The sequence below is a fragment of the Monodelphis domestica genome, chromosome 7 (genome assembly GCF_027887165.1).
Source record: "Monodelphis domestica isolate mMonDom1 chromosome 7, mMonDom1.pri, whole genome shotgun sequence".
Lineage (NCBI taxonomy): Eukaryota > Metazoa > Chordata > Mammalia > Didelphimorphia > Didelphidae > Monodelphis > Monodelphis domestica.
Window position 1 is genome coordinate 236,498,802 of NC_077233.1, and position 13,125 is coordinate 236,511,926.

Genomic DNA, 13,125 nt, shown 5'->3' on the forward strand with positions numbered 1-13,125 from the left:
TCTATCTATAACCATCAGCCAACATCATCTGCAAAGGAGATAAAATAGATGCATTCCCAATAAGATCAGGAGTGAAACAAGGATGCCCATTATCATCTCTATTATATAACATCATACTAGAAACTCTAGCAGTAGCAATTAGAGAAGAAAAAGAAATTGAAGGTATTAAAATTGGCAATGAGGAGACCAAGCTATCACTCTTTGTGGATGATATGATGGTCTACTTAAAGAATCCTAGAGAATCAACTAAAAAGCTAGTTGAAATAATCAACAACTTTAGCAAAGTTGCAGGATACAAAACAAACCCAAATAAGTCATCAGCATTTCTATATATCTCCAACACATCTCAGAAGCAAGAATTTTAAAGAGAAATTCCATTCAAAATCACCTTAGACAACATAAAATACTTAGGAATCTATCTGATGAGACAAACACAGGAACTATATGAACACAACTACAAAACACTTTCCACACAACTAAAACTAGATCTGAGCAATTGGAAAAAGTATCAAAGGCTCATAGGTAGGACAAGCTAACACAATAAAAATGACCATCCTACCCAAATTAATTTACTTATTTAATGTCATACCCATCAAACTTCTAAAAAACTTCTTTACTGAATTAGAAAAAACCATAACAACGTTCATTTGGAAGAACAAAAGATCAAGGATAGCCAGCCAGGGAAATAATGAAGGTGGCCTTGCACTACCAGATCTCAAACTATTATAAAGCAGTGGTCATCAAAACAATTTGGTACTGGCTAAGAGACAGAAAGGAGGATCAGTGGAATAGACTTGGGGTAAGTGACCTCAGCAAAACGGAGTAGGACAAGCCCAAAGATCCCAGCTTTTTGAACAAAAATCCACTATTTGATAAAAAATGCTGGGAAAATTGGAAGACAGTGTGGGAGAGATTAGGCTTGGATCAACACCTATACCAACCTTGGAACAACAACCCTACACCAAGATAAACTCAGAATGGGTAAATGACTTGAACATAAAGAAGGAAATTATAAGTAAATTATGTGAACATAGATTAGTATACATGTCAGACCTTTGGGAAGGGAAAGATTTTAAAACCAAGCAAGACTTAGAAAAAGTCACAAAATATAAAATAAATAATTTTGACTACATCAAATTAAAAAGTTTTTGTACAAACAAAACTAATGTAACCAAAATCAGAAGGGAAATAAACTGGGAAACAATCTTCATAACAAAAACCTCAGACAAAGGTCTAATTACACAAATTTACAAGGAGCTAAAACAATTGTACAAAAAATCAAGCCATTCTGCAGTTGATAAATGGACAAGGGACATGAATAGGCAATTTTCAGTAAAATAAATCAAAATTATTAATAAGCACATGAAAAAGTATTCTAAATCTCATAATCAGGGAGATGCAAATCAAACAACTCTGAGGTATCACCTCATACCTAGCAGATTGGCTAACATGACAGCAAAGGAAAGTAATGAATGCTGGAGGAGATGTGGAAAATTTGGGAAATTAATTCTTTGTTGGTGGAGTTGTGAATTGATCCAACCATTCTGGAAGGCAATTTGGAACTATGCCCAGAGGGCACTAAAAGACTGTCTGCCCTTTGATCCAGCCATAGCACTGCTGGGTTTGTACCCCAAAGAGATAATAAGGAAAAAGATTTGTACAAGAATATTCATAGCCGCGCTCTTTGTGGTGGCCAAAAATTGGAAAATGAGGGGATGCCCTTTAATTGGGGAACGGCTGAACAAATTGTGGTATATGTTGGTGATGGAATACTATTGTGCTCAAAGGAATAATAAAGTGGAGGAATTCCATGGGAACTGGAATAACCTCTAGGAAGTGATGCAGAGCGAAAGGAGAAGAACCAGGAAAACATTGTACACAGAGACATTGTACACTGTGGTAGAATCGAGTGTAATGGACTTCTCCATTACGGGAAATGCAATGCCCCTGAATAAACTGGAGGGATCTATGAGAAAAACAAAACAAAACAATATACAGATGAAGAGGAAAACCTGTGGGAGTAAAAACACCGAAGAAAAGCTAGTGCTTGAATTTATGGGTCGAGGGGATATGATTGGGGGGGGGGATGTATACTCTAAATGTACATCCTAGTACAAATACCAACAACATGGAAATGGGTTCAGATCAAGGACACATGCAATACTCAGTGGAATTGGGCGTCAGCTATGGGAGGGGTGGCGGGAGGGGAGGGAGGAAAAGAAAATGATTTTTGCATCCAAGGAATAATGTTAGAAATTGACTAAATAAAAATAATGTCTTAAAAAAAAAGTCCATGACTTTCATTTCCTCTACCATGAACTTAATAATGAAATAGTCACTTGCTCCAAGTATTCCTGTTGTTCATGCTTCAGAAACTATTTCTTCCTTATTGTTCAGAATCAGGTCCAGATCAATAATCCCAGAGATCATTGCTTCTACGTTTTGAATGCTTCTGTTATCATTAGGGAAAGTTACAAATCAACTAGCTATTCTGCCACTGGCATAGAGAATACTATCAGATATCCTGATAACTAAGATCTCCTATTTTAAAAAACATATTTTGTTTTTTTCATTATAAAGATTTTATTTTATAAATTTTATAAATTAAAAAAAATTTTAAATTTAAATTTATTTTATAAATTTTTATAAATATTTTATTTTATCAATGAAATATAATAACAAGTTTCCATGCAAGTTTTCTGAATGTATATGATCAAATCGTCTCCTTCCTTCCCATTCTCCCCTTTCTTGGAACTGGCAAGCAATTTGGACTGGGTAATATATGTATTATCACATAAAACTTTTTTTCCATAATAGTTTATTTTTGTAAAAGAATGGTCATGTAAAACCAGAACCCCAAAATAAAAACTCGAATAAATATGCTTTAAGCATAGGAAAAAAATCCTATGCTTTAATTTGCATTCCAAATTCAACAGTTCTTTCTCTGTAAGTGGAGAGCATTCTTTGTTCTAAGTCCCTCAGAATTGTTATGGCTCATTGTTGAGAGTAGCTAAATCTTTCACAGTTGATCATCCAACAGTATTGCTGTTACTGTATACAATGTTCTCCTGATTTTGTTTATTTTATGCTGTGCCAGTTCACGTAGATTCCCCTCTCCCCTGCTCTTTTTTAAATCATCCTGTTTAACATTTCTAACACCACAATGGTATCTCATCACCATCATCAGCCATTCCTCAATTGGGGGACAACCTCTCAATTTCCAATTCTTTGCCACTACAGAAAGAACTGCTATAAATCTTTTTGTACTAGTAGGCCCTTTCCCCTTTTTTATTATCTCTTTGGGATATAGATCCACTAGTGGTATCAGAGGATCAAAGGGTATGCTCAATTTTATTGCCCTTTGCACACAGTTCCAAATTGCCCTCCAGAATGGTTGGATCTATTCACAACTCAATCAGCAATCCATTAGTGTCTCGATTTTGCCACATTCTTTCCAACATTTGTCACTTTATTGCCATATCAGTCAATCTGATAGGTGTGAGGTAGTACTTCAGTGTTGTTCTAATTTCCATTTCTCTAATCAAGAGTGATTAAAAAGTGTTTCCATATGATTATTGATGGCTTTGATTTCTTCATCTGAAAAATTGCTTGTTCCTATCTTTTGACCATTTGATCTTTTGTTCTTCCAGATGATTTTATTATTTTTTCTAGTTCTATAAAATGTTTTTTGGTAGTTTGGTATAGCATTGAATAAGTAAATTAATTTAGGTAGAATTGTCATTTTTATTATATTAGCTTAGCCTAGCCATGTGCAATTCATATTTTTCCAGCTGTTAAATCTAACTTTATTTGTGTGGAAATTGTTTTATAATTTTTTTTTTATAATTGGATTCATATAAGTCCTGTGTTTATCTTGGCAAATAGATTCCCAAATATTTTATATTGTCTAGAATAATCTTAAGTGGAATTTCTCTTTTTATCTCTTGTTGCTAGAATTTTGGGGTCATAATATATAGAAATACTGATGATTTGTGTGAGTTTATTTTGTATCCTGAAATTTTGCTAAAGTTCTTAATTACTTCAACTAATTTTTTAGTTGATTCTTTAATATACCATTATATCATCCACGAGGAGTAAAAATTTAGTTTCCTCCTTGCCCATTTTGATTCCTTCATTTCCTTTCTCTTATTGCTAAAGCTAACATTTCTAGTCCGATATTAAATAATAGTGGTCATAATGGGTGTCCTTGCTTCATCCTTTATCATATTGAGAAGGCTTCTAACTTATCCCCATAGCAGATGATATATTTGCTGATAGTTTTAGATAGATATTACTTATTATTTTAAGGAAAGACCCATTTATTCCTATGCTTTCTAGTGGACTTTTCTAGTACTACACTATCATGTTAAGCTTATAACATTTCCATATTCCTTGTCTAATTCATTCCTCTGTCCAGGTGGTCCTATAGTATACTCCTATAATATTGTTTCTCTTTCTATCTTTGTTGATCCTTGATCAACTGAATTCCGTTACGTTTTTCTGTTAAGTTTCTAGATTTCCTTACATGAATATATATTCTTGGACTGAATTCCAAATTCAAGACCCAATAATGACTATGAGATCAAATTTGCCTTCTCGGATTATTTTCTTTGGTTAATCCTGTGTGTTGCCCATACTTCATGCATCTGTACATAAAAATATGAGTCCATGGGTTTTATTGTTGGATCTCTTCTTGGATTTTTGTTTCTATTAATGGTACTCTCTTTTGTTATTCTTCCAGTTATGTTGTACAAGCCACTAACTGTAGTACCAGATTTATCAGATTTATGAAGGGCAATTTTTTCTTTTCTACTTCCCTCTTCAGCTTTTGATAAGAGTCAGACGATTCTATGAAAGAATATTTTTATTAGTCCTTGTTAGGCCCTAATGTTTTAAGCTATTTATTAGTCCAATATGAACCCCATTCTCAGACATCAATGTTTCCATGGGACCTATAATCTCAAGAATAACATCACTATCTTGCAACTTTCTCATATACACTAACCTACAATTTGCATTATTGTAAGTTCTGCAAGAAGGCATTATTTCTAGGTAATATCTGAAGCATGGAGATATCATCTTGAGGGATTATAGCATCTTATGATTGTCCACATTGATGTAAAGAGCCTGGACATCTTTAGATTGCCCTTCAGCTCAACCAGCATTATTTTAAAAAATCAGGTTTAACTATCATCAACTAAATTCCAGAATACCTTAACCAGCTCATATGTTGTCCTGAAAACTGAAATTTGGAAACCTGGCTGACCAACTACCATTGATAAAGGTCAGATACTTGCTATTGTGTGACCGTAGAGAAATCTCATCATCCTTATGGTGGCACTTTCTTGAACTTCAGTTTCCAAATATGGAAATGAACGACTATACTAAACAATCTTATGTTCCTTCCCACTCCAAACCCATTATTATTGTTATTGTTATTATTATTATTATTCACCCTTGACTTCTATCTTAAAATCAATACAGTGTATTGGTTTCAAGGCAGTAGAATGGTAAAGGCTAGGCAAGTGGGGCTAAGTGATTTATTCAGGGTCACACAGCTATAAAGTGTCTGAGGTCATATTTGAATTCAGGACCTCATGTCTCAATCCACTGAGCCACCTAGTTGATCCCTCCAAACCTATTAGTAACAAATTAAGCTTTTAAGTTCATAAATTTTTCATTTGACAGCAGGATGGTAGATGGTCAACTTTTTGGAGAAGCAAGAGATAATCCATGAATTTTCTAGCTTTCCCCCCTGTTTTGAACACTATGTTCATAGTGTTTTTTCAACCTATCATGAAGAATAGCAGAAAGAATTCTAGATTTAAAGTTAGAAGACCTGGGTTCAAATCCTAGCCTCACTATTTATTAATTGTAAGACACTGGCTAAGTCACTGTACCTCCCCTTAGGTTAGATTTTTCATCTATAAGATGTTGGAATATAAAGTCCCTTTCAGTTTTACAGGATCATAGACTTAGATATAGAAGGGATGTCTTAGATATCTGATCCTATAATATTTTAATCCCTTTCCTCAGTGACTATTTGAGCTTTTATAGCATTTTCATTTATGAATAGCATATATAAAAGCCTATCAAATAACAAGAAAAATGCCAAAGAAATACCTTCACTTCTAGTTCTTCAGATTTCAATCCAAATGGAACCAAAGCTGCATAGATCAGTGCTAGATGATGAAGTGTTTTTCCTGTAAGGCAGTACCTGAAATAGAGCTCTGTTATTATGTTGCTACTCATTTGTCATCCAAATATAATTGTCAAAACACTGAGGAAAACATCTCTTTCTCTATATTTTAATATCACTAGAAGCTTCTTGTTAAGGAAAGATCAAAAGAAGTTTCTAAAATTAATCTAGGTTATACCTAATCAGGATTTTCTAGAAGGCATCTCATATTTCTCTAGCATTGTTTTCCCAGTGGGTGAGGATAAAGGAGTCTGGAAAATAATAATTCAATAGGCATCCTCTTAAATCCTGCTACTTATGACAATTTTTTTTGTGAGTTATACAAGTCGAGATCTGCTGGGAACACTTCAAGGACAGGATACCTTCCCCAATTTGTATTTCTCTGTGCCTCTATCTATATGTGTGGATGAATCAAGGACAGAGGAAGGAAGGGGGGAGAAAGAAAAAGAGAGAGGAAGAGAGGGAGATAGAGATAGACAGAGATAGAGAGATAGGAAGAGGGTTGAATGATTACTTGAAGACAAACACTCCTTAGGAAGCATAACTTTATGTGATCTATTTTATATATCTATACCACAATAGTCTCCTAAATTAGCATATTGAAGTAGATTAGTGGAGAACCAGAAAGAAAGTAAGCAGAGGAAAAATCATAAAGTTAGTGAAGTCAAGGTTCATTCTGATAGTAATAATCTTGTTGAAGATGAGCATCTAGATATGGATTTCTAATCATGCTACCATATACTATAAAGTAAATGAGAAATCTTGTTTGTTTGTCTATTAAATAGGGGTGGCCTTGATTTAAAATTATTATCCTTTTTGGGAAATAAATATAGAAAGTCAAAGTAATTAGATGTTTGCTTTTTAAAAACCCTTAACTTCTGTTTTAGAATTGATATTAAGTATTGGTTTCAAGGCAGAAAAGAAGGCTAGGCAACTGGGATTAAGACTTGCCTACGGTCACACAGCTAGGAAGTAACTGAGGCCAGATTTGAATCTGGGACCTCCTGGCTTTAGGCTTGGCTCTCTATTCAATGAGTCACCCCATAAATGTTTTTAAATTAATATCTATTAAAGTTCCAGTTATTTACACCAAAACTAATCAAATGAAGCAGGAAAATCCCTTTCTCTCTGGCTTCTGGACCAGCACAGAATTTTGACTCTGATAATCATGGCACTGAATTGTCTGAGGAATGCAGAGGGGAGATGAGAAATTATGTGAAAAACAATACAAACATATGCAAGCTTTATATTTCTGGAGCTATTGATATTAGAGGAGTAATACTGAATAATAATTTAAGAAAATATAACATCTTGTTAATTGACCTCATCCTATTAAACTTATCAAAGAAAAAATTTGTATTATAATACATCAGCACAGAAGGGAATTGTTTACTTACTCTGAATTCAGTCTTTCTTTGGAGTAGAAAATGATCCAACAGAAACTGTACTGTATTGATAATGCTATCAGTTTTAAAATGAAGTTATCTGATGCCTTCTCACAATTTAGTTCTTCCAGACTCTACCAAAAAATAAACAAAATATAAAATGCTCATGGATTTGAATAGTTATTTTAACTAGATTTGGCTTTGTTTTAAAACCTGATGTAAAGGAAATTGGATTCCAAATTCCAAATGCCAAAAAAGAATATAGACTTAATTCCTGTAACAGTTAAAATTAAGGTAGACTGAGGCACAAAGTTCTAAGAATGATCAATTAGTTAATAAACTGTTAGTAAAGTATGAATTTAATGGGCAGCTAGGTAGCAGTAGACCTGCAGTTGGAAAGACCTGGGTTCAGATTTGGCTCCAGATACTTCCTACCTATGTGACCCTAGGCAAGTCATTTCACCCCAATTGCCTAACCTTTGCCACTCTTCTGTCTTAGAATTGATACTAAGATAGAAGGTAAGAGTTTTTTTTTAAGTGTGAATTTACCAATAAATAGAATCTTAGCTTCTTCAGAAACAAAGGTAAAACTGTATGAGAGGGACAGTTCTTTTTTTATAGTTTAGAGGAGCAGAGAAAATAGGAAGGCCAGTATTTTAGAAGGAAGAAAGTATAACTGGATGGAAATTTAGGAATGAGGACTAGCACTAATTTCCTTCTTCTTTCCTATGGTTGAAAATGTTCATTGTATGAGCATAACTGAGCAAGAAAAGAGAGATGGGGTTGAAGGGGGAATATCAATATTGCCACTAAGAGATCAAACAAGCCTACAACCAGACAGCGGCATAATTCATATTAAAACACATAATCCACTTACAGCAGCAAACCTTGAAAGTGAAAAAAAAAAAGGATTCCTTCCTGGTTTTCAAAACCTATGCAATGTTTGAAAGAATTTAAAGAGCAATTAGGCTTTATGATCCACTAAAATTCTCTCTGAATTATTTTAAAAAAGGGAAAAGCAACAATTTATTGATGAAACTAGAAATAATCCAAATTTAACATCATGGCCAGAGGCAGGAATAGACTTGGAGTCATCTAATAATGCAAATCTATGTTATCTAAAAAAGGCCAGAGAAGATCTATTAGAGGCAATGAAAAGTTTTCAAAAAGACCAGATACTTGGGGACAATTTGAGAAATTGAGACAGGAGAGTGGGGAACATCCATCAAAGTTCCTTGATAGGGTGATTAAAGTAGCAGATGATATGCTTGGCTTTGAAAATTTAAATGAACAAAATGTCCAACACATAAGGAGACAATTTGTGAAAGGCAGTAACACACCTATTAGATCACATTTTAAACTTCAGTGCCCAGACTGGGAAACACTAAGTCTGGAAGATTTAAGAAAAATTGCAATTTACATATTCACAGGTTATAAAGAAATCCTAGAGGAAAAGGATGAAATAATAAAAGAACTTAAAACCAAGCTCAAAGAGGCAAATAGCAAAATTAAACATAAAGAAACTGAAGAAATAAAAAATCTAGCCACTTTGCAGTCATACAAACCCACAAGAAATTAAATGTTTCCTATATAAAAAAATGGGTCACATGATTTATGAATGTTATTTAAAGGCACAATTAGTCCAAGCTAACAACAAAAAGAGATCCTGGAAAAGCAACATAAAGTAGAGCAACAATACACAAACAAATACAAAATGTTGCAATTGTAATTGCAAGAGTTCATTGTAAGCACCAAATTTAGAAACCATGGAGAGATACATGCAACAGGGAGCAAAACCACATTATTCGAGAGTAGTCTCAGGTGCTACGGAACAATGTCAGTTATGAATCCAGGTGCATGGGAAAGGAAATGGGAAAAAGGGCTTGGGGGAAAATTGCATTGTCATACAATCTGGGAGTACAAAAAGGAAAAATAAAACTAAAGAGCAGATAGAGGAAGAAATATAGTTATATAATGATATAACAGAGATTAGATAGAAAAATTTTGGAACAGTGGAACAAGATACAAAGAAAGGGGAAGGAACAGATCTGGCAACAGTCTGTAATATATAAACCTTAAACTTATTAGGACATTATAACTTTACAAGCAAAGAACATGAAAGATTAGATCTAAGCAACAGTGAATTACATGTCTCAACACAAGACAAAAGTAACTTAGCCGAAAGGAAAGAATATACTTTAGAAATAGAAAGTATAGAACAAATAGCAAAACCAAAAATAGAATCATAGGAGACACAAATATTAGACTGTTTTAAAGATTCTAAACAAACTGCAACTGAATTAACTGAAGCATATGAGCAAACAACAGAATGGTCCAATGGGGAGGAAAATGAAATAACAGAGAACATTCAAATTAGCAGACCTCCTGGAGACAATGACACTGAAATCAGGGATGATATTACGAAAGATCATACCAATGACATAAATGAAAAGTCAACCTTAAATCCTTATGTCAAAGAATTCCAACCAATAGCAATTGCCCAAGATAAAGCAAACACAAACATTATCACACCATCCTTAAGTCTCCATGATAATACAATTCTATTGCAAATTGATGATGGATTGCAAAATAAATGTTCAAAGCAACAAGAGAAGTCTGTAGCTGAAGAACAAAACTGGGATATGATAGCAGATCCACAGGAAGGAACAAACACACACGAACCAAATTCATCAACACCTAACACAGAGTTACAGCATACTACTGGGCAATAGCTAGCAAAAGACTTTGGGAATATAGAAATCACCATGCAAGAGTCAGTGCAAGATACGAATCACACAGAACTATATACAATGATATTTGACTCAGAAAGCAAGGAAGACCAAGAACCTTATGAATATATCAAGCTTTACAATCAAGATCACAAAGCTTTACAAGAATGGGAGACAGAGGATTATATTAACAACTCAAATCAAGAACAAATGATCCTGTCAGAATTAGTTCAGGGCAGAGAAAACACAAAATCAATAGAAGAAATGATGGTGGCATTGGGAATCAAGAATTATCAAGAACTTTATGAAGGGGGCAGCTGGGTAGCTAAGTGGATTGAGAGCCAGGCCTAGAGACGGGAGGTCCTAGGTTCAAATCCGGCCTCAGATACTTCCCAGCTGTGTGACCCTAGGCAAGTCACTTGTCCCCCTTTGCCTAGCCCTTAACACTCTTCTGCCTTGCAGCCAATACATAGTATTGACTCCAAGGGTTTAAAAAAGAAAAGAACTTTATGAAAGTTTGAGGTTTAGGAAGAAGACACAGAATTAGGAGTAGGACAAAATTATATCCCTGATAGAAAACAAACAGAGGAAGAAGCAAACAACATAATGATCCTATCATATTTTCCTTTCTCTGACTAAGAACTTCTCACAAACCAGATTGTCCATTAACAAAATATATACAAGCTTTACAAAGAAGAATAGCAGAGTTGCATGAAATGGGCTCGACACAACAAACAGTACCCCTGGATTACAATTTGCACAACATCAAACCAGAAGACAAAGTATACATAAAAAATTTCAATAGAAAATTGGCTATAGACATAAAATGGACTAGATTACATGAAGTATTGCTTACTACCCCAAAACCTATAAAAACTGCAGGGAAAGACTCATGGTTCCACTGTTCCCACATAAACCAGAAAATCCAACATCACTGTAACAGACAGAGAAGAAGATAATTACACAAAAGATGGTACTGAGAAAAGAAAACAAAAACTAGTTAACATAAAAAACAATAGTGACACATGATGTTTTAGACAATGACATCCCAGCAGTCAAACATACCACAGAGGTGAGGAGACAACTTTCCAGTCTAGAGGAAAAGCATCCCAGAGGAAAGGATTTTAAACCAGTCCAGAGGAAAAGATTTTAAAGCATCTCAGAGGAAAAACATCAAGAAAAGCTGCTAGAGAGAAGAAACAAAGAGAAAAAGCTGAAATGGACAGCTAAGACTTTTGAACTTTGTAGATTTGTTTATGTAAGAAGAGGACAGATGGAAAACAGGATTTATATGTAAGACTGAGTGCAGCGAAATCATAAAACAAAATCAATTTCACATATTAGGGAAATAGCATGCCACACTACATAACTTGGAAGAAAGAAGAGAGCCATCAGTCAACATGAGAAGTGGAAATCTGAAGAAACACGAAAAGTATTAATTCAACACAACACTATTAGACACAAAATACAAAATCACAAACTGACATATATTGGGAGACCTTGTTTAAAGAAACAAGTGTCTGAAATTGTATTTATGCAAAATGTAAATATGTATATAGTTAGTTTCATAAGGTCTTAGGCAAATAGAAAGGTCAATAGATATTTCTATTTGACTGACATCAAGATTAGGGAACTATGTATATTATTGTATTATATGTAAACAATCTCTATACATAATGTATATACTATAATTAGGTTAGTAACAGAGTGATAGAGTCTGTAAATATTTAGCATAGCATGTATATATGTTGTACATAAAATTAGGTTATAGATTAGACTAGGGATTTAGAGAATAGTTATTATAAGTAGGGAATAGATTAGGAGTAAGTTCAGTTAAACATAGCATAGACAGTTAATTATACTTAGAAATAGTCTTAAGCTGCATTTACAGATAGTAAAATTTTAACTGTTTCTTATAAAGCTGATGCTGAAATTGTGTTTAATGGAAATATATATAGATAAAATAATTTGTAAATAATTATAGATATATAAAATAGTTTTTCCTATTTGTATCAGTTTCCTGTTTGTATCAGTTTAACTTAGCAAGAGTAAGTAGTATTACCACTAACATTTAAATGTCTTTGTAATGGTTTTGTTCAAACATTTATTGAACTGAATTTATTGTAAAATCCTAAAACTACCCTTACCCAAACTTTCCTGCATAAAATTCCTTAGAGTAGATAAAGTTAGCATAGAATAATGATAGAGTAATTGAGGAAACTTTATTATTTGGGGGGAGTAGCTAGTAATTAGATTTAGTAGATTGGTAAGTATAATAAAAATAAGTGACCTTGGGAAGGTCACAACAAAAAAAAGGGAATGATTGTGGAAAGGAAAACTGAAGTAAGTTTTGGACTTGCTGCCACTTAGGTGGAACAAACAGCAGTTGGAATGGTAGAGAGAAGATATTGACAAGAATGACAGTTGGTGGGGGAAGGGGAACTTGGAGAATGACAGTTGGTCTCGGAACTTTCTTTCCTGGCCCTTGGACTGGAAGGAGGGCTCTCTCCCTGTCTCAGGATAGAAGTATCTCTATTCCTTTTCCCAACTGTGTGCTCAAGCTGGATTCCTGTGATCGTGTCATTGAACAAAAGGGTTAAAGGGAAGCAGTTTGAACTGTAAGGCAGGTCTTTAGGGGCATCAGCCTGAAGAGACAGGCCCAACCAGCTCTGAAGGTCAGAAACTTTTCTTACTCTTGCTATCTACTGCTAAAGACTTTGAATTTAAGAAAACTAGCACAGATTAACATAGACAGGAATAAAAGAAACCCTCCACCAGCCTGTGAGGCCTGGCCTCAGCTCAAAAGCTGAAA

At 34.2% G+C, this 13,125-nt stretch overlaps 1 protein-coding gene across 3 annotated transcripts in view; it reads right to left on the reverse strand.

Moving 5' to 3' along the window:
* The window catches only part of SHOC1 (shortage in chiasmata 1), a 162,303-nt gene that overhangs the window by 36,403 nt on the left and 112,775 nt on the right, over positions 1–13,125 (reverse strand). For all 3 annotated transcript variants that reach the window (XM_056806600.1, XM_056806599.1, XM_056806598.1), the window contains exons 23-24: positions 7,597–7,718; positions 6,124–6,217 (exon numbers count right to left, since the gene is read on the reverse strand). In XM_056806600.1, coding sequence (XP_056662578.1) covers positions 6,124–6,217; positions 7,597–7,718 — 216 coding nt within the window. The remainder of the gene's footprint in view (positions 1–6,123; positions 6,218–7,596; positions 7,719–13,125) is intronic.